Raw genomic sequence first — 23,030 nt, 5'->3', positions numbered from 1 at the left:
TACCTATGTTGACCTCTGTAATGTGCTTCTCCTTGCCAAGCCCTTACATCCTCACCTCTAGAACTTTTAATTTCCTGTTGCCGTTTTAAACCTTTGGAGATGGCTTCTCCTACCCAAGCTCCAGTATCTTGCACATTATAGTCAATGTTGGCTGCATACAAAACCCATTCTTCTAACGGAGCTGATCTGATCTTTAAAGGCAAAAGTATTCTTTTGCATATAGGGTTTGCATTTTCATAAGCTATTGTATATATAATTGATTGTCTTGTTTCTGGATCTGTTACCTGTAATTCTACTGCCCTAGTTAACCTTTGTAAGAAGTCCTGGAACTGTTCTGTAGGTCCCTGTTCTATTCTGGTATAAGCTTCTAGACGTTCTCCTGGCTCACGAACCTTATCCCAGGCATTTAATGCTGCTTTCCTGCAAAGAGACAGTATATCGTCATCATATTCAGCCTGAACCTGTGGGTCAGCATAAATACCCTGACCAAGAAGCTTATCTAGAGGGGCTTTAAAACCTTCCTTTATGCCCTGACGTTCAAGGAGCTTTGCCTCTTCCCTTACCAATGCCTTCCACTGGATTTGGCATGAATTCTCAAGTACAGCTGTTACCAATAGTTCCCAATCTGTGGGTGTCACCCTGTTAAAGGTTGCCCATGAATGTAATAGCTGTTTTACGTATGGGCTATGGAGACCATATGAGACAACTGATTCTTTAATATTCTTAAGATCCTTCGGCTGTATAGGTTGCCATTCATAAACCATTCGTCCATGAGGGTGTTTCTTAGAAGCTGGCTTTTCTACCATGGTAGCTGGGTACACTAATGGTGTATGAGTAACAACCTTAGAAGAATAGTCACGATACCTGGGTGGAGTAGGTGCCTGGGATTGGAGTGATTCTGCTTCTGAGGCATCCCACTGATCTTTAAGCCTAGCAATGATATCCTTTTGAAAAGTTTCAATCTCCTTAATCATAAAAGATTCTAAGCACGTTAGTGAATCTGTAAATTGCTCTAACTGCTCATCTACACGTTTTTCTAGGTCTTTCATACGATCATCCTTAGACAGCATCTGAATGGCATGGAAACTGCCTTCTAGGTATTGGAGTCTAGATTCGAGGTCATGATTTGCTGATTTTGAGTCCTTAGCAATTGACCGTATGGACCTATGTAATCTGTCAGCCCTGTACTGTAAATTATCTTCCAAACATTCAAATCTAGACTCAAATTTCTGATCTGCTACCTTGGATGCTTCAATAACTGATTGAATGGCATTGTCCAATTCTTCAACCCTATGCTGGGTATTTTGCACCGTTGCGTCTAGTTGATGAGTAACATTGCCTATCTGAGTTTCTAGCTGGCTACAGATATTCTTTAGCTGGTCATGGTCTTCTGACAGCCTAGCCTCTAAGGCCTCAGACATGGAGGATCTCTCTGTGTTTATCTTATCATAAATACGCTGTATCTCATCAGACAGCTCTGTCTTTAGTGTATTGGACACAGAGCCAAGCTTATCATCCAATTTCTGTTCCACTTGCTGCACAATTGTGGTCTGACCTAATCTGTTTTCCAAAACCTCATTGCGTAAAGCTGTTATTTCCTGCAAGCAGGTGGTGAGGTTATTTCTGTCCCTGTTCCTGAGTCCTCTGGCTAGTAATACTATTTGTACCAGCAAGCTGACTGCCATGACAGCATATAGGCCAATAATTGGCAAATTAGCATCCTCCTCAAACAGTGAATTCACGTAATAAGCAAAAACATTACCAATTTTAGCAAATGATAAATATTCCGCCATGATTTTACCTGATTTCTACTCCAGATGCAGTAAATATATTTGACCAGCAGGTAGCACAGGCCTTCAGTTATTCCGAGGCGTTTGGCAGCAGTCGGTCAGCAGTGGAGAGAGGTCACAAAAGCGCCTGCGCTTATCTTAGAGAGTATACGGCTTTTCAGCCGCACCTTACAAAAGCGGCTGTGCTTATCTTAGAGAGTATACGGCTTTTCAGCTTTGGCTTTCCCGTTCTGCGGCAAGGGGAAGCCTCTGCTGAAAGCCGAAACTTACTCACCTCTAGGCAGCTAGAAACTGGGTGGATGGCTCTGAGCAGCACAGCTGCTGTGGGTCAGCTGCTAGCCGGGAACGCCTGTGGAAAGAGGGTGCTTTCCGGGCCTAGGCGGCGGGCCCGATGGAACCCACAGCCTGTCCCAAATGGGGTGTGGGTTTCCAATATCCCACTTCTGACACCAGATATAGTAGGTAATTACCAATACGGAGTCAGGTAGAAATATAAGGGTATTTAATAGGGAAAAGCCTTACTTACAGAGCGGACCAGCCAGCCGGTGGTAGTCTGTACAGCAAGAAGCAAAGAGAAACCGAAACCGAAAACGCAGTCCCCCTACTCACTCTGACCATGCCCTCACAAGCCCTCAGGTACTCCTGTAGCCAGCCCCTAAGAAGGCGTGGCTACAGCTTCCCCTACACTATAGCTCTATAATAGAGCTTGAAGTCAGGGATGGTGATGCCTCCAGAAGTTCCTTTATTGTACAGGGTTGTTTTGGCTATCCTAGGTCTTTTGTTTTTCCATATAAAGTTGACTATTATTCTTTCAAGGTATGTGAAGAATTGTGCTGGTATTTTGATGGGTATCACATTGAATTTGTAGATTTCCTTTGGCAAGATTGCCAATTTTACTATGTTGATCCTACCTATCCAAGAACATGGGAGATGTTTCCATTTTCTGGTATCTTCTTTAATTTCTTTCTTTAAAGACTCAAAGTTCTTGCTAAACAGGTCTTTCACTCATTTGGTTAGCATTACCTCCAGATATTTTATGTTGTTTGTGGCCATTGTAAAGGGTGATGTTTCTCTGATTTCTTTCTCAGCCCATTTATCATCTGTATATAGTAGGGCTACTGATTTTTTTGAGTTAATCTTGTATCCTGCCACTTTGCTGAAGGTGTTTATCAGCTATAGGAGTTCCCTGGTAGAGTTTTTCTGGTCACTTATGTAAACTATCATATCATCTGCAAATACTGAAAGTTTGACTTCTTCCTTTCCAATTTGTATCCCCTTAATCTCCTTTTGTTGTCTTATTGCTCTAGCTAGAACTTCAAGAACAATATTGAAGAGATATGGAGAGAGTGGGCAGCCTTGTCTTGTTCCTGATTTTAGAGAAATTGCATTGAGTTTCTCTCCATTTAGTTTGATGTTGGCTGTTGTTTTATGATAAATTGTTTTTATTATGTTTAGGTGTGTTCCTGTTAACCCTGATCTCTCCAAGACATGAACGGGTGTTGAATTTTGTCAAAGGCTTTTTCAGCATCTAGTGGTTTTTCTTTCTCAGTTTGTTTATATGGAGGGTTTACATTGATAGATTTTTGTATGATGAACCATCCCTGCATCCCTGGGATAAAGCCCAATTGATCATGGTGGATGATTTCTCTGATGTGTTCTTGGATTCAATTTGCCAGTTTTTTTATTGAGTATTTTTGTATGAATGTTCACGAGGGATATTGGTCTATAGTTCTCTTTCTTAGTTGTGTCTTTGTGTGGTTTGGGTACCAAGGTATTTGTAGCCTTGTAAAAATAAAACTATTTTATTAAATAAATTAAATTTTATTAAAATAAAACAATAACCCTTCTACTTCTATTGTATGGAACAATTTGAGGTGTGTTGGTATTAGCTCTTCTTTGAATTTCTGGTAGAATTATGCACTGAAACCATCTGACTGTGGGCTCTTTTTGGTTGGAAGACTTTTGATGACTGCTTCTATTTCATTAGGGGTTATAGCTCTGTTTAAGTTGCTTATCTATTCTTGATTAAATTTTGGTACGTTATATCTATCCAGAAAATTGTCCATTTCCTTCAAATTTTTTGGAGTACAGGTCTTCAAAGTATGACTTGAAGATTCTCTGGATTTCCTCAGTGTCTGTTGTTGTGTCCCCCTTTTCATTTCTGATTTTGTTAATTATCGTGCTCTCTCTCTCTGCCTTTTGGTTAGTTTGGATAAAGGTTTATCTATCTTGCTAATTTTCTCGAAGAACCAACTCTTTGTTTCATTGATTATTTGTATTGTTTTCTTTGTTTCTACTTTATTGATTTCAGCCTTCAATTTGATTATTTCCTGGCATCTACTCCTCCTGGGTGTGTTTGCTTCTTTTTGTTCTAGAGCTTTCATTTGTGCTGTTAATTCTCTAGTGTGACTATTCTCCAATTTCTTCATGTGGGCACCCAGTGCTATGAACTTTCCTGTTAGTACTGCTTTCAAAGTGTCCCAAAAGTTTGGATACGTAGTGTCTTCATTCTCATTGAATTCGAGGAAGTCTTTAATTTCTTTCTTTATTTCTTCCTTGACCCAGGAATGGTGCAATTGTGCATTGTTCAATTTCCATGAGTTTGTAGGATTAAATGGCATTAAATGTACTTTGACATATTGTACATAATTTTATCGAGGGGGGTCTCCATAACATAAGGAACTGTATTAAAGGGTCACAGCATTAGGAAGGTTGAGAACCACTAGTCTCTATTTTTTTTTTTTATCAGATGAGTATTGCATGGGGTTCAGTACATCTCTCTTTCAGTTCTTTAGTTGCTAATTCTTTTCAAAATCAGTCTACACTCTGATACCATATATGTTTATAAACATAATGCTGTGACCCTTTAATGCAATTCCTCATGTTGTGGTGACCCCAACCATAAAACGATTTTGTTGCTACTTTGTAACTGCAATTTTGCTACTGTTATGAATTGTATTGTAAATATTTGATATGTGATTCCATGGGGTTGAGAACCAATGCCTTAGAGAAAATTCCTAGGAATAAATTATCTCTAATGATGGGAATTTTCCAGAAGGCTAACTGAGACTTGTTTTTCAACTGTCCCTCATGAAAAGGTGATTGACATTGGCTGTAGAGTCTAGAATGACTATTTTCTCACTTGCAATGTCCCAACCATGACATCTAAAATTAGCTTCTTTTAGATCTCTGGTCCTTCAAGGGTTCATTTCCTGTCCTACGCTCTCAGATAAATCTCTTAAAATCCTATATCTATTATATCAGCTCCCAGCAGAGTTGTCGTGGGTGTATAGAAATCAACAGCACAGCCAGTTGCTGTGGATGTCTGTGTGGAGGAGGAAGACATAGAGACACATCCTTAGAAGCTGTGCCATGGTCTTAGTGGTCTAAATATATAACGTACATCTAAAATGAGGGTGGCCTGCCCAAGATTACAGCATGAGTAAGCAAGGAAGTCCCAAATGGAATTTTCATCTTTTTAATTTCTCTCTTAGAGAGAAATATTTGTGAATAAGTCCAGAGATAGCATTTATAAATGCATCAATAAGAATCTTTATAACTAGAAAGACTCCTAAGAGCTTTTCAAGACAGGTAATAGAAAATTTCCAAGTCAAATAAACATAAATAACTAATAGTTCCCTTCCGACAATGGGAACTGTCAAATGACTACAGTGAGGATGAGTGATATAGTCAGGTAGACATAGCCTCAAAATAATATGTGTCTTTGTATTGCTAGTGGGGAGAACTGGAGGATGGAGGAGTAATGGCTCTGACCCACCATGCTAATCAAAGAAAAGCAACCGAAGTGGAGCACTAACCCTGTTACATTGCAGTTTGGGCCCTTTTCTGAATGAACTGTAGATCCTTCCCATCTGACTGGTGTTCTGAGTCTACACTGTTACCCAGAGCCCAGGGCAGAGCACCTGAAGGAGGCAGAGAGAGTCCTGTCAGTACCCTCAAACCTGCACTTCAGATTTCTGACTCATAGCCAGAAATATACTGTTGTCATAAAATAACAGTCATTTTATAAGAGTTTTCAGAGACACCCAAAAGATGCTGAGTAATTAAAGCTCAAGCTAGTATAGGAAGAACATACAAATAAGATAAACAAAGCATTAGAACTTGAGAGATCCCCTAACGTCCACTGTTTTGTGTCCAAAGTGCCTGGGATCTTCAGCAACAGGGACTTACATTTAGTCTCTAGGAGGCAACCAAGAGCAACAGCTATAGACTATATTATTTTGGGAGTTGCTTGGACTTCCCTGACCAATAACTTGGAAGGGGTTTCCTCATATCTCATGTAGGAGTTTTTGTTAGTGTATGGCTCTTGGGGAGACTTATATGCTTTGTATGTAATTCAGGTAAATATTTAATAAGATAATCCTAATGGCTTTCTCAGACTGGCTTACAGCTATTTTATTTTCCATCTCCCTCCATTTGTATCATTCCTATCTTCTCCAAATAAAGTCCCCCACCCATATTTTCCCCCATTCCAAATCACCAGGGATAACAAAATATGTGTGTGTATGTGGTATACTGTGTGCTATAAAGCAGCAGAGACATACACACGCTTGTCCTACAGGAGTCTCCTAAGATAGACAGAACTCACAGAAATAGACAGGAAGGACTTACAGATCATACAGATCACTGCACAAACCAATCAAATATGCACTTTGCTCAACTCCAGTCGTGTGAGCTGTTGAAGGGACTTTTACAGTATGTTCCTTACAGAGAAGACCCATGTTCGTCATTGGATAACCCTAACTTAGTCAGTAATCACATCCCATGGCTAAAGATTGGTAAGAATGAAAGAGAACCTCACCTGGGACACTCACAACTAGAGTGCCACTTCCTTGGCATGTGTTGATTACTACTCTCACTGGCTTTTGTCCTTTGCTTATTCTATGATGTCTATGAAGGCTAGAAGTAGCTACTGAGGCAGGAAGCTGAATGGGTGTTGCAGGTTACCCTGCTGGGACACCCCTTAGGGGAGAGGGTGAGAAGAAGCAGCACCAACGACTCAGGCACTGGGAGTCAGTGACCAGCAGAGCGTGCTGAAGACTTGTTTATTAAGGAAGTTAGGCCTGACTTTATACCCTTTCCCAAGGTCCCATTGCCTCAGGCAGCTGACTCTGCTGCATTGTCCTTTCCTCATTGGTGTCTCTGGGTCAGTCTCTTAATATAGAGACAGGCTTGGCTCAGGGAGAAAGTGCCTGCAGCTGATGCACATGCAGGTTGGCCTGGGCACCTGGGCAGGGCAACTGCAGCTTGGATAGGCTAGACACAGTTTCTCCTACACATGGGGTATGCCTTCTAAGAGTAGATGACTTTTCCTTTCCTGGATAATTGTTATCATGTGGTTCTTGTCACATTTTAATCATGAGTCCTTTTTGTTTTGCTTTAAGGGAGATACTACTCTACGACTTTGAAGATAGTTTAGAAAGCTATGAAACTTGTAACTTTCATTAAACCATGTAAACTGTGAAACTATGGTATATTTAGTCTCAAAACACCAATAAAATTGCCTGATGACACAATGCTCAGCATACATCTCTGTTGTTGGGTGATGCTTGTATAAACAAACAGAAAAAAATTGAGGTGTGTTAGAAAACCCTACCTCATATTGTCCTAGAAATGATGACAACACTCTCTGTGCTCGGCATATAAGTAATCTATGTGATGTTAGCACTGGGTTATCTCTCCCAATGCTACAGGCCTTTGTTTATATAGCTGTAGCAGAAGGCTCATACACAGTTCCTGCTTCAGCTTCAGTCAGCTGAGGCACAAGGACCACATCCAGCCTAGTGCTTTTCCACGAGTGGCACAGAGAACGCCAGCATCACGGCTGCCAGTGTTCAAGAGAATGTAGGACCTCCCTCTTCCTTTTCAGCATCTCTTCTCACTAAAAGACAAGAGAGGATTCAATGTCAGTTATGTTTATTGTCCCAAAGCTGATCAGCGAGGATGTATTCTCAGAGAGTAAATAAACTCATACCTATCTTTGAGGGCACTCCCTCTGGTTTGTGAAGTATATTTTCTTCAGCTGAATTAAGTTCTGCAAACATCCTTTGGACCTTGTTCACATGTGTGGCAGGGTCCTGCTGGTGTCCCTTTATAGACACGAAGACAAATAGGGCATCTTTCCTGCCTCTGGGAAGATAGGCCACTCATGGAACCCTGTGAGTTAGAGCTAATTATAACAGCAAAATTATTTCCAGGGGCAATCTCACTGCAGTCATCATGTTCACATAATTTTTACCAGTAAAAAAGGATAGCCATTGGATGCAAATTTCTACCGTGTTAATCACAACTGCCTTTTTACCACCCTTCCTATTGCCATACATTATAACTGTTCTCAATGACAAAGAACAAAGTAGACACTAGAAAAGAGTGTTTACTGGAGGAAAAAGGAAGCAATTTACTTCGTGGTTTGGAAAGAATTTGTTTGCTGTCTGGAAGATTGAGTAAGTGAGCAGTGAGCAACATAAACATAATGTCATCTGTGTCTTTTGTCCTATGGTGATTCTGAATGTCACAGGGATTGCTGTGTGGTGGGCAGATTAAACAAGACAGTGAGGCTGTCACTTTCCCCTAGCACAACTCCTTATGAGGGAAAATACCGTATGTATCAATAAGTTTGAAGATATGCTTTCATTCATTTTTGAGATGACCATATTTTTCTTTTACTCTCTACAGAAAATAGTGTAGGAACTCTGTCTAAATTACTACATGAAGTTGCTGCTGATGTGCAATGTTGTGACCTCAAGTGCTATGCTTTTTGTTTTTTGCCAAGAACTGTGTGAACCAAAACAAACTTCTATGTTCATTTTATTGCAATGATGAACTTTTACTATTTTCAGTTGATTAGATAGCAGAATTTACTTTCTTAGTTCATAGTCCTGAAACTTTTGAACTATCTCTAATAATTATGGGTTGAACTGGGGACATTTTGAGTATCCTTTTAAAACATTGTTGTTCAAAGGATATTTTTAAACTATCCCCAGTTTGTTATTTTTAGAGCCATCTGTTAATCTAATCATTTGAAGGAACTTGCTTCACAACAACTTTTCTCAGAGGGGAAGGTATAAATGAATGAAATCCATATAGAATCATGGGAGATTTTGAACACAGAAAGCAAATGGTAATATTAAAAAATAAACCTGAATTGTTTTGTCTGCTAGAATTAGTTTTTTAATTGTCAGTCTGTTAAAGCAAGAGTCATAATGTTTTCAATCACGTAGTAATTGGTGTAAAGAGAACCATAGGATCTATCGCCTGGTTAAGAAGAGCATTCACAGACAGAAATAAATCTTCTGGGAATAAAGTTAGCTGCATTCTGTTGGTGATAAAGTCATTAAGATTTGTATGAAATTGTGTCCTGTTGTTAAATAATATCATAGGAAGTTAGATGTAGTAACTTTCATTTATCCCTACATACATGATAATGGTGCATGGTAACAGTCTAGGCAAATGTCTAAAGGTTAGTGGAGTTTGTCTTGATAACTTCGATGAGTTCTCTCTTTTCTGCCTTTTACAATCCCAAAGTCCTCTCTGTTCCCAGACATGGCTAACAAGGGATGGGAGTTGCTCTAAAGGCAATGTCTGAATCTGAAGTCGTGAGACTGAGTTCATTGGTAAATCTTTCAATATTCCCATCATTCCTGGTGACCATTCATTCCAATGTCCCATCATTCCTGGTGACCATTAATTCTAAGGTCCCATCATTTCCAGGTGAGAAATCCTTGGAAATATAGGAGAGGAATCTGGAAGTTAGATAAAAAGGTCTACATCAGAGAAAAGGCTGAAACCAGCAGGAATCCGAGTAAGAATCAGATGCAAGCCGGAAACATGGGATAATTCAGACTATGACCATGAAGGATGTTGCCAAATTAGCCTTCCCTACTGAAGGATGACTGGTATACTTTGCATCTCTTTCACAGGTGATGGAATGGGATCTATGTCTACTCTGTTGCTGATATTTTCTTTAGTATCTTCACCTATCTTCTGACCTAGCCCCTTCCAGATTCAGATTTCTGCCCACCAGTACTCTTTGCTCTATTAAAATGAATATAACTTGAAATTAAACAATATCTGTTGGGTTATTATAATTCCCTATAAATTTTAGCTACTTTATCTGCTTAATCAATCATCATCAATCTAAGTGCTTAAAAATTCTACTTGTAGACTGAAATATTGTGTCTCCCGTTAGTACTTTCAGTGGCAGATAAAAATATTGTGTGTATATGTTATTAAGATGGATGGGTGGATGATAGATAGGTGATAGATTATAGATAGCAAGATAATAGATAAATGATAGACAATAGATTGATAGATGATAGATAGATAAAAATTTGATCATGAACGGATTATTTATCTTCCTAAAAATGATTTTCTTATTTATTATTTAGTTTCCTCTGGGTAGTAAATGTGTATCTACCAAGAGGGTTAGTCATGAGAGCAGTTTCTTGTTGCCATCTGCTCAAGTCACAGGTGCAGCTGAATCTTGACAAGAATCATTTCCTACATGGATCAGTTAGGCTGGCTCAGCATCCCACCCCATTCTTCCAATTTACCTGGCTAGTGAAATAACCTGCAGGGCCTCCACCCAGTCAGGGTCAGATCTACTGGAACTTTCAAATTCTAGGCAGTTCCTGCTGGGAAGCAATCATTCAACTAATTATTTTTTAAAGTCTTTAATCCCTAGATTAAATTGCATTAAATTAGCAGGTTATCCAGAATCTTCAGATTCTTTCATATAAATGTTCAGCAAACTAGCAATTGTTAAGTATTAGGTCTCTGAACTAATTATTCTGTAAATAGTTGTTTAATATTTATGTATAGCAACAGAGGAAAGTATATTTTTATCATTAGAAAGCAGATTGTTCAGAGTGACTTAGTTATTTTTGTCTAATCAAATCTTTTATCAGGTGTTCAAAGCAAAGTCCATGTTTGGGGAAGTGGGTACACACACACATACATGCACAAGTCTCATGCACATGTGCATGCATGTGTTTGAGCATGCACACACCAACCAACCTACACACACACACACACACACACACACACACACACACACACACACCTTTTATTCTACAGTCTATGTGTTCATATGGTTTTGAACAGGATAAGCAATTGGTAACAGAGTAGAAGGCATGAAATAATTTATAGATTCCAGGAAGTTGCATCATGCTATGCGTTATTTAGCTTTAAAATTTTAACAAGGGTTGCACATGCACATGGCCAGAATATTCATCAGAGGGAGGTGGGCACTTGTGGGGAGGTTGATTTTTTTTCTCCTTCAGAGTTCATCAGTTTCTTTGGGGACTGTACCAACATACTTTTCCTTTTCTAGATATGCAGGAGGATGGTTGATTGGTACCAGTGAACCCTCGGTGTCCTTTAAGGATAGTTTCTCCTGGATAGTTGCCTGGGAATTTTGACCCATCACCTGATTGACTACATTCCTCCATTCACTATGAAGGAGTCAAATCATGTGTCAGAGGAAAGGGTGGCATGGTTTTGGCATGTGGCACCATGGCTATATATAACCTATTGTGCTGGGTGCTGGGGATGGGTGAGAAATTCCTTTTAGTCTATTCTGAGCAAGTGGCATAAAGATTAATCAAGCTATTGCTGAATGAGTCTGGAGATTCTTTTTCCTACTCTATGCTATTGGCAAATAACCAAGCATATTGAGAATGCCAGGAAGCTATCCCCTGACCAATGCTTTGAAAGGGGAGATAGTGGTTTGGAACCCTTTACCCTGGAGCAAGTGTGGGCTTTAGAGTTTTCCAGAGGAGAGTTATGAGGTCTGATTTGCATGTTGTCATCAGTGCTGTCATGAAGGGAGAAGACCTCTTTGGACTTGGCCAGATCTGTCACAGTGCTGGTGTGTCATGAGTACACTGCATCAGAAGGCGTAGAGAGACATGTTTGTGTGTTTCTGTATGTCAGAATTCATTGGATAGTAGTAAACTGGATATACCAGTTTCATTGGCTGAAATTTGCCCTTTTCTTTGACAACTGGCAACTGGCAAACACAGATTCTTTTATCACAACCTTAATTACAAACACTCACCTTTTGGCCACATGTTGTACATGACATAGTAATTTTATCTACATGTAGGTTACAGAATGGCTACAAAAGGGTTAAAGAGGCAACATCAGAGTCCATGGCCTTCAGAGGAAGGAGGCAGAGCTGATGGAGAGATGCAAAGATTGTTACTGTGCAGGCAGATATGGAGGTTTTAGATGTCACTACAAAGGTAAGCCAGGCTAACTCGGGATTGATTCAAGTCCCAAAAGTGAGATACAGATGCCAAGGAGGCCAGGCTGTGAAATGAACAAACAGGTGGGCTGACAGTGGCAAAATTTGAATTGGTCATCAGCAGTAGGGACTGTGGTAAACTGAAGCCCCAGGTACACAGGAGTTCTCTATCTGTTGGTCCTGTCATGCGAACAGTGAGAAGTCAGATGGCAGGTTGGTGGAGGCCATAGCAGTGACCTTCTCGTTAGGGAGTCCATGGAAGGATGTTGCATCCTTCCTTGGTCTGTTTTTGTTTTTAAAATCGGGTATGTTTTTAATGCACCCATGTATTCTTCCAGTCCCAGTATAGTGTGGTAAGTTTATAGTTGGTATCTTCTTTGTTGGTCTGTGCTTTGTGGTATATGCTGAACGGATGGTAGTGTCTTTGTGCACAAGGTGAAGAGTCAGCCTGCATTTTTCACTCAAAATGGAGCCTAATGTTGATAGCAAATTGTGGTCACCTAGGGCAAAGCACAGCCTAAAAACACTGTTTTACACATTATGGAGTAACAGAGCAGGGCACAGCCTGATATCAACATGATGGATGTGTTTTATATGCTTATAATGAAATTATAATGAGACCAAAGTCCTCTAATGTGTCAACACACTGCCTGGTCTAGCTGGCTTGGTGTTTCTCTCAGCAGGTGATATAACGGGGTGGTAGGCATGGACAAGCATGTGCTCATTGGAATATGTTTAACTTTGCATATATAAGCAGCTGGACTTGAGAGGACAATGAGCTATCAGTAATTTTGTTGTCTAGGCTGGTAACAAAGCCATTTCCTCTTCCAGATATTTGAAGTGTTCTGCATCTGAAGGCTCAAAGAGACAGAGTGAGGTTAATAAATAAAAGTCAGGAGTACAAGAAGTTGGAAAGACTGTCAAGAAAGTGACTAGAATGTTAGCCACAGATGCTGTGTGTGTATGGGGGGGGGGGGCTGGACCCGTAGGAGGTGATATCTGAAGTTTGGGAATAACCAAACTAGAAAAAGAGGAGTTTGGTGGTATGAGAGACCTACTGATACTGTTACCCAGATGGAGTGATGACAGGGTCCAGAACAGAGCTGTGGCTGAGAAATGTGTCAGTGGGATATGGCTGGAGGCCGACATGTTCCAGAATATGGGGGGTCTGGGTCTCATCAGAGTGAAAGTGAGTATTACTTAAGATGACGGTATGGTTGGTATGAAGTGAGGAAAACGTGAACCAGATGTATCTGTCAATGTAATATAGTTTAAGTCCTTTTAAAAAATCCAACTGAAGTGAAATCAGAAGGTTATCTTCCTGGCATAGAAAGATTGTTTTGACACTGAAAGCAGAGCTCAGAACTCAAACGCTTCTCTGCAAATTTTGCCTTAACTAAGACCCCCAGTTTAAAAAAAAAAATCAATGATACAACAAAACTGACAGACTTGTACTTGTATGTCATGTATTTATTATTTTGATTCTTAATAGCCCCTTACACTGACCAATAAACGATCGTTCATGGGCCTCACTTCATGGATCTGTCTTCTGACAGCAAAAGACACTGGACAACTTATGATCATCTGTCATATTAGATATGAAATCTGCCTATGCAATAGTGTATGAAGGTGATTGAAATTTGAGTTAGTGGATGTTTTTGTTTAAGATTTTTGGTTCTTTTTTATCTTTGCATCTCAACAGTAATTTCACTTGCCAAGTGAGGGTAGGAAGTTTAGATTTTCACTGTGACTTTAAGTATTAAATCATGGCATGCTTTGGAGATCGACCATTGCCCCTTACACTGAAAATTCCATGGCTAATTTAGAATGGCTTGGGATTCCTATGAAACACATTCTAGACTTTCTCTGTTCCTAGACATCGGACTGACACATCTATTCTGAAATATTGTGTGCTCAGTATAGCTCACCAGTGTCAGATAGAGCAGCTGCTGGTCCTTCTCTAACCCCAAAGAGTAAAAAGGGTACAGAGAATTCCAGGACTAACCTCTCAGCTGAACCACCATTTGAATATCTTATGTAGAAGGGCCAGTATAGAGGAATATGTCTACAACTGTGTAATAGAATTTGAACAAGGAGGCCAGATGTCTAAGACATGCTGTGGTAGCTGGCCCTTGTATTTGGTGAGTGACCTTTTGTAACCCCTCCTCCTCAGGATAAATTAAGTTGCCTTCATACTCTTACTTTTCTTTGCTGCAGGACATTTGTGAAGATATTTCTGACCATGTTGAGCAGATCCATGCCCTCCTTGAGACGGAGTTCTCCCTAAAGCTGCTGTCCTATTCGGTCAATGTCATTGTAGACATCCACGCAGTACAGCTGCTCTGGCACCAGCTCCGGGTATCCGTACTGGTTCTCCGAGAACGCATCCTGCAAGGTCTGCAGGACGCCAATGGAAACTATACCAGGCAGACTGACATTCTGCAAGCGTTCTCCGAAGAGACAAAGGAGGTAAGTGGCCTTTGGCAGCAGGTGACGCTTTGTCAGGTGTTTCCATTTGAAAATATTTTCAGTTTAGAGAAGTAAGGATGGGGTTTTTATAGATAAATAGGTAAGCAGGTCTTTAACTGGGGTCTGGGTAGAGTGAGTAGAAGCTAAGGCACTTATAGTACGAAGGAGGCTTTTGACATACAAAATAGTTTGTGCAGATGTCATCCATAGATGTGTTAGCACTTTCTGACTTCCTGCCTCCTCTTTAATTATTTAATATGTATTTGTTTAACACTTACTACGTTCATGTACTAGATACTAAGAATATGATCAAAACAGTATCTCTAGGGGCTGGGAAAATGACTCAGCAGTTAAGAGTACTGGTTGCTCTTCCAGAGGAAGGTTCAATTTTCAACCCTCTCATGGCAGCTCACAACTATGTGTAACCCCAGTTCCTTGTGACCTGACACTCTCTTCTGGTGCCAGTAGGTACCAGGCATGCATACAGTATATAAGACGCCCACCTGGGCAAAACATCCATATCCATAAATTATGCTCCCCAAATAAACCATTTCTGAGGAGATTTGAATCTAGTAGGGGATGGAGAGAAATGAGCAAATGCTAAGGTCAAACTGTGATAAGTCTATAAGACGAAGTAGGATGGCATATAAGAAAGAAGCATCTGATTTACAAAGAAAGGTTTCCAGAAGTGAGTTTAACCTGTGCCCTGGAGGGGAGGCAGGACTAGACAGGTAAATAGACAGGAAATGTCCAAGACAGAGGGGTTGGCAGGGCCAAAACCAGAAGTAAAAGAGATGAGACTAAGACAAAGCTGGGGGACTGAAAGCAGGGTTTGTAGAGTCCAACCGAAAAGGCAGAGGTCAGATTGTAAACATAAGCTTTTAGAGCCATAGTAAGAGAATTGGATTTTAGTTTGAGAACAAAAATATTGTTTGTTGAGGGAGCGTTCATAGTTAGCTTCCTGCTGTAGAAAACCAATCTGGATATAGCAAATCAAACAGGGGCTATTAGAATGCTATACAATCAGCTCACTTAATTTGTGTGTGTGTGTATATGTGTGTGTGTGTGTGTGTGTGTGTGTGTGTGTGTGTGTTTTGTTTGTTTTTGTGAGCCCTTCAAACAGTGCATTGTTATTCTTGACAAACAGAGTGGACACAGGCTGGCAGCAGTCAGTGGTGGGTGCTTATCTACTGTGCCCAAGGCTCTAAATTTAGTTCCCATTGCTGAGATGGAACCATAGCAACAACAAAATCCCAAACAATGTGCACCTGATTTTAATGGTCTCAACCAGTCTCAAATACATGTATTCAAGGAGTATTTGTGTAGCTATAGATGCAAATGTAGATGTGCAAACCATGGGCTGACATGTAGTGTTTGTCTTTATAGTTCTGTGGCTCTCGATAATTAGTTTAGTACTTTGTTATTACTTTTTGGGAAAACATTCCACAAGTTTATAAAGCTTTTGTGAGAGCTTTGTAACAAGTGTTGTAGAATTCACTATACTGTTTCAGTGGCTGTTGAATTCTCAACATCGTGAAACCAACCTGCACTAATTTTACACATGATGTACTCCTGCTAATTTTGCTTATTCAAAATAAAGTTGCCATTGTAGAAAATCCATACCAGCTTAGAAGTCTGTTGGCATCCAAATCTGCTTTGTTCTCCTCTAAGTCTGCCAGCCTCCACTTGCAGTTAGTGCCCCTTGCTGTTGTGGTTGGAACTGTGGGGTGAAAGTGGGGGTTGTGTTGGCGGCTTTCAGATGTCATCCTTTCCCAAGCCTAGAGGCTCTCAGGTGTGACCCTTCTGGTTGTGAGAGACTACAGGCTCCAGCTGACACCATCTTTCCTATAAATCGACCACCTCTGAGCATCCGTGCTGATGGAAACAAGGGATGAGGGATACTTGCCAACATTCTAAAGATATCTTTCTTCAGATCCTCCTCTGTCTACTGCTGGAAGGGACATGAAAATTGATTCAAAGAAATTCATTACATATGTTGATTTATTAAGTATGAGTTAGTTGATCACCAGATTTTTGTTACAGGAATTTGAAGACTCAGCAGTGCTCTGGGATTTATTCCTATCATTTTATGGATTATATTTTGTATTTAATCTTATAACATTCATGAAATGGAAACACACACACAAGGAGGAAAAGCCAATGAGCTAGTTGATAATAGCTAACGTTTTCCTAACAATGCTGTAAGTTTACATCATGTAGTATCCATCGTGATTCTTACAAGAAAAACTAAAAACATGTTTCTTAATTTCATTTGAAGCAATTTGATACATTTTAATTTTTGAGGCCAATATTAGAATAACTGCAGAGAGACAGAAATACTCCGTGTGAAGTGTAGAGGAACAGTGGGCTTTCTGGCACTGCTTTGTGGGTGTCTACTGTGGATCAGGTTCTGCCTGCTCTCACCCTTCGGGAACCCTTTCTGATCCTGTTTGTTCGTGGCTCTAGTATGACTTCAGAGAGTTGAGAGATGTGTTTGCTTTTACCAGCACAATTGAACTGGGAAAATGGCTGGGAGTTCAGATAACTTTCTCAGAATGCATTCAGTGGTGGGAGGTTTGTAGGATGAAAATGAAATTGTAAAACTATACACAATAAAAGGAAACACTGATAAACAAGAACAGCAGATGCCCATCTAGAGAAGGGAATTGGTTTTCAGAGTTCATTTGAATTTCAGAGCCACATGGAAGAGTGAGTTTGAAACATGAGAAAGTGGCGAGTTCTAATTGTTTCTCTCTCCTTGACAACACAAAATAAATGAGTTTTATTATTTATTTGAATACTGAGAAGACCATATATAATAAACAAAATGGCAGGTATATGGCTAAAATAAAACAAACCAAGCAACAAAACAAATGCATACAAAACCCTGTGAAGCAAAGCTCAAACTATATAATGAACCACACCAAAATGTATTCTAGATTCTGGGACAGACACTTGATTAGATTATTTGTTCCATTTAGCAAGGAAGGCAAGGGGTAAATAGTTTTACTTTATAGATAAGAAAATGGAACTGAAGAAAAGTTTAAGTGGCTACTTAAGTACACAAGCCTAGGAATAATTAAACCGAATTAAACCAAATCCGTTTTCATCTGATTTCTAGCTTAATGATCCTTTCTCTCTCCCACCATTTCTCCCTTCTCTTCCATAGCTTTTGTTGATTTCTTAGTATATATAAGGCACCAGGCACAGAACTATGAGTAAACATTAGCAGTCACCTTCATTATTTTGTTGATCCTCACATGATTTTAGATGGTAGCCAGGGTGGGCACTTTCATTTTAGAGGTGGTATCATTCTATCTATCTTATGGGTGTGGGAACTCAAGTTGGAAGAGGTGATTTTATGTAAGTCATGATCAATAGTTTTTAGTAATGCCAATGCTACAGCAAACATGCATAAGAAGTTCATATGCGCCAGATGACGTAAGTACTTTACAAGATATATTCTTTGTGGGGAGCCTTCTAGAACATCCACAACATGGCGTTTGTGTGTTCCCACACCGGCACTTGTTCCCACCTGATTTCTATCAAGACAAACCACTAGTAGCCTGGGAGCTGCATCAGGACCGGCTCTCCCATGGCATGCATGTTGAGTCATGCCATTGTACATAAATATCTGCAGAATTAAACAACTAAAACAAAGCAGATAACTACTGCTTTCAGTGTAGAATAAGGGGTGTTACTTTAGGTGGGTGAACTGGGAGTTAACTAGTCACAGTGATTATTTGATTTATAATTTCAACCTGCAGAACATGAAAATTCTTAAGAATTATTATGTAGTCAGAATGATGGCAAAAGACTTCTGTGAATTTTTTCACTCGCTTTGCTTTTCCTTATCATACCCACTCTTTCTCTGCTCCACTCCTGCTCTCTGGAACTCATTCAGAATCAGAGTCCCCAGTGGTAAAGATGAAAGAATGAGAAAGATCTCAATCCATCTCTCTGAGGGTAGGGGTAGGGGTAGGTAGGCGGCATGATGGTGAGAGGACCCGGACTTTGTATGATAGCAACAAGAACATGCGGGACATTGTATGACAAGATTGTAGTGTCTGGGATAGAGAGGAGTGGCAGCGATGAACTGAGGACAAATATAATTGGCGCTGATATACCAGTGGAACATTTTAACAGGGGAAGAGCTTCTAAGTTATGACTGTTACATCTCCAGTTGCTGACAAGCTATAATAATAGTACTGAAAAAGATGTGAGAGCATTTGGGCCTCAGTTAACTTATATTATGGGTAAGGAACAAGGCATGATCGTTGTTCAAATTAGAGAAGAAGCAAGGGAACTTGCTTGAAGTTGACGATAATAACGTGAATAGATTACCACCTACATGCAATGCATTCTTCATTCAAGAGCAGCCTCCTAACATGAGGGTGTATCTGAGGAGAGACATTGCTAGGCAGTTCTGACACAGCCCTCCATACCAACAGGTTATGTGGTACTCTGGGACCTATCAGTAGGAAAACCATCACATACTCATGACTTGGTCCCATAGCTGTGTGAGAGTTATTGCATACGTATGTCAGCAAAATGCCCAGGAGGTGATGTAGAAGGAGCCAGCAGGAGTAAATGTGTGACTCTTCCTAAGCAGTACTAAATAAAGAAGCTCATAAGTCACCTGTTATGAGAAACTTCAGGGAACTTCCCCCACCCTTAAAATTGCTTCTGCAGGGTCAACAATATATAGCAAGAATTCTGAGCTAGCATCTTAGCCCTGGATTATATTCCCCATCCCAAGATGACACTGTTTCTTCTTGATGATTTTTTTTTTTTTGCTTTTTTTGAGGCATGGAATTTTCCCACATTTAAAAATTCAATAATAATAATAATAATAATAATAATAATAATAATAATATGAATGTTTTTTAATATGACCTTTTCTTTAATAAAATCAGTAACTGACTGGAGATGGCTGGTTTCATAAAGATTTCATACTCTGTTCTCTGAGATGTAGTCATTTAGTTATCAAACATATATTTTTAGCATATTTATATCCAATTATTTATTGAACATCTGCTGTTCAAGAGTTTGAACACTAAACATACCCCTGGCTTTTCCTGTTTGTGCAAAGGATAACACTTTCAATATCTAGTTATTTCCTGAACTCTGAAATTTATTCATTATAACAACACCTTTCTTTAGTACTTTTTAACCTCATATAAGCCTCATAGAACAGTAACTATGATAAAAACAATAGAAGTTAATAGTACAAATTTCAATATTTTAAAAGGCCTTATGGAATGGCTTACGGGCATAAGCATAATTCTTAATAGCTTTTTAATATAATATTTTATTAATTCTTTGAGGATTTTCATACAATGTATTTTGATCATAATCAACTCACATTCCTCTCCCTAATGCCTATTAGATTCACACCTCCTCGCCACTTCAACTTCTTGGTCTCTCTCTCTCTAAAAATAAATCCATCAAGTCTAATTATGCTGTTCAAGTTGTGGGGCCATCCACTTGAGCATGTCATCCTACTCGAGGCCATACCCTTAAAGAAAAATGATCCCCCCAGAGGCCATCAACTGTCAGTGGCTCCTCAGCTAGGGATGAGGCCTCTGATCCCTACCCACTCCTAGCTGGAATATTGGCTAATCTTGTGCAGATGTTGTGCAAGGATGCACAGGTGTGTGGATATTGTGCAGGTGATGTGCAGGGATGCACAGGTGTGCAGATGATATGCAGGGATGCACAGGTGTGCAGATGATGTGCAGGGATGCACAGGTGTGCAGGTGATGTGCAGGGATGCACAGGTGTGCAGATGATGTGCAGGGATGCACAGGTGTGCGGGTGATGCGCAGGGATGCACAGGTGTGCGGGTGATGCGCAGGGATGCACAGGTGTGCAGGTGATGTGCAGAGATGCACAGGTGTGCAGGTGATGTGCAGGGATGCACAGGTGTGCAGGTGATGTGCAGAGATGCACAGGTGTGCAGGTGATGTGCAGGGATGCACAGGTGTGCAGATGATGTGCAGGGATGCACAGGTGTGCAGGTGATGTGCAGGGATGCACAGGTGTGCAGATGATGTGCAGGGATGCACAGGTGTGCAGGTGATGTGCAGAGATGCACAGGTGTGCAGGTGATGTGCAGGGATGCACAGGTGTGTGGATGATGCGCAGGGATGCACAGGTGTGCGGATGATGCGCAGGTGTGCACAGGTGTGCAGGTGATGCACAGGGATGCACAGGTGTGCGGATGATGCGCAGGGGTGCACAGCTGTGCGGGTGATGCACAGGGGTGCACAGGTGTGTGGGTGATGCGCAGGGATGCACAGGTGTGCGGATGATGTGCAGGGATGCACAGGTGTGCAGGTGATGCGCAGGGGTGCACAGGTGTGCGGATGATGCGCAGGGGTGCACAGGTGTGCGGATGATGCGCAGGGGTGCACAGGTGTGCGGATGATGCGCAGGGGTGCACAGGTGTGCGGATGATGCGCAGGGGTGCACAGGTGTGCGGATGATGCGCAGGGGTGCACAGGTGTTCGGGTGATGCGCAGGGGTGCACAGCTGTGTGGATGATGTGCAGGGGTGCACAGGTGTGCGGATGATGCGCAGGGGTGCACAGGTGTGCGGATGATGCGCAGGGGTGCACAGGTGTTCGGATGATGCGCAGGGGTGCACAGCTGTGTGGATGATGTGCAGGGGTGCACAGGTGTGCGGATGATGCGCAGGGGTGCACAGGTGTGCGGATGATGCGCAGGGGTGCACAGGTGTGCGGATGATGCGCAGGGGTGCACAGGTGTGCGGATGATGCGCAGGGGTGCACAGGTGTGCGGATGATGCGCAGGGGTGCACAGGTGTTCGGGTGATGCGCAGGGGTGCACAGCTGTGTGGATGATGTGCAGGGGTGCACAGGTGTGCGGATGATGCGCAGGGGTGCACAGGTGTGCGGATGATGCGCAGGGGTGCACAGGTGTTCGGATGATGCGCAGGGGTGCACAGCTGTGCGGATGATGTAGGGATGCACAGGTGTTGTGAGTTCATGAATGCAGTGGTCCTGGTATGTCTGTAAGATGCTGTTTTCCTCCAGGCTCCCCGAAACTCTAGCTCTTTCGATACTTTCTGCCCTTCTCTTTTGCAATGCTCCCTGAACCTCAGAAAGGGGATGATTGGTGTCCCATTTGTTTTGTTTTGTTTTGGGGGTCTCCACAACACCTCTGACCAACAACTTGACTGTATGTATCCCATATCTGACACTGGGCTTTTTATTTGGCAAACTATAGTTCCTGGGGAAGAGCATTATCCTCCATGTAGGGTAAATCCAATTACACTCCTTTATATAAAAATGGTATCTTTATAGACAAGAAACTTCTAAGTAATGGCCAGCCAAATCAAACAATTAAAAAAATAATAAAAATCTCCTTTTAGGTTGGGAATGTCACTATTATTCTCTTAAAAATTATAAACTGTTAACTTTTATTTGTCTGATTCATCCCTGAGTTGTTGTGGTTTCAGGCAGGAAGCCTGAAGTCACACAACTTCACTTAGCTCATTTTTACTGAGGTTGGAGGTTAATCTTTATCCCTTGTTCTGGGTACTTTGGTGTTAGAGGTAACTTATGCTCCCTCCTCAGTATACTTCACTACTAGTGGGGATAATATAGCAAGCAACAAGTGTAAGCTTCCACTGAGCACTTATCCTGCACAAGACTTTTGTTCATGTATTCTGCCCCCTTTAAGTCTCTCAACATTTGTAGCATGGCTCATCACTTCTTCTTTCCTTTCTTTTCTCTTCTCTTCTCTTCTTTTCTTTCCTTCTAGACAGAGTTTCTCTATGTATCTCTGGTTGTCCTGGAATTCACTTTGTAGACCAGGATGGCCTCAGACTCACAGAGATCCATCTGCCTCTGCCTCCCAGGTGCTGGGATTAGAAGTGTGCACCACTACCACTTGGCCATTTCTGTTCTTATTTATTTTCTTTTAAACTTGTGTGTGTGTGTGTGTGTGTGTGTGTGCGCGCGCGCGCGCGCACGCGCACACACACGTGAGACAGAGAGAGAGAGAGAGAGGGAGAGAGAGAGATATCTATTATATATATTATATATATATAATAGGGCTCCTTTCAGTATTTCTCTTTCTTCCCTGTGTCTTCTGGGGATCGTACTCAAGTTGTTAGTCTTGGTGGCAAGCATATTTACACCCTGAGTCCTCTCATTGTCCATCATTTGGGTTTTATAGATGGAGGAAGTGAGAACTAGCAACATCAAGCTGCTGGCCTGTACTCATTGAGTTAATTAGTGTTAGAGCAAGAATCTGACTCTGAAACTTCATGAGTTTACTCATGTCTAAGTACATAATCAGGGAAAGAAACTATATACAGGCATAAAGTAGCTTCAAAATCTCACTGTATTATTCATTCAACAGGTATATCTTTCAGTGCTTTCTCTGAACATATCTCTAAGTGATGCAGGGACACTGGTCAGAAAACGCAGTTTTGTGTTGAGTACCCTTCTTTTGATGATTAATATTCTATTGGTT

At 41.1% G+C, this 23,030-nt stretch overlaps 1 protein-coding gene across 1 annotated transcript in view; it reads left to right on the top strand.

Annotated features, from left to right (window-relative positions):
- The window catches only part of Akap6 (A-kinase anchoring protein 6), a 348,238-nt gene that overhangs the window by 80,667 nt on the left and 244,541 nt on the right, over positions 1-23,030 (top strand). Inside the window, exon 2 of the mRNA XM_035445579.1 lies at positions 14,275-14,526. Coding sequence (XP_035301470.1) covers positions 14,275-14,526 — 252 coding nt within the window. The remainder of the gene's footprint in view (positions 1-14,274; positions 14,527-23,030) is intronic.

Source organism: Cricetulus griseus, chromosome 5 (assembly GCF_003668045.3).
Source record: "Cricetulus griseus strain 17A/GY chromosome 5, alternate assembly CriGri-PICRH-1.0, whole genome shotgun sequence".
NCBI lineage: Eukaryota > Metazoa > Chordata > Mammalia > Rodentia > Cricetidae > Cricetulus > Cricetulus griseus.
This window is presented reverse-complemented; position numbering and strand designations above follow the sequence as displayed.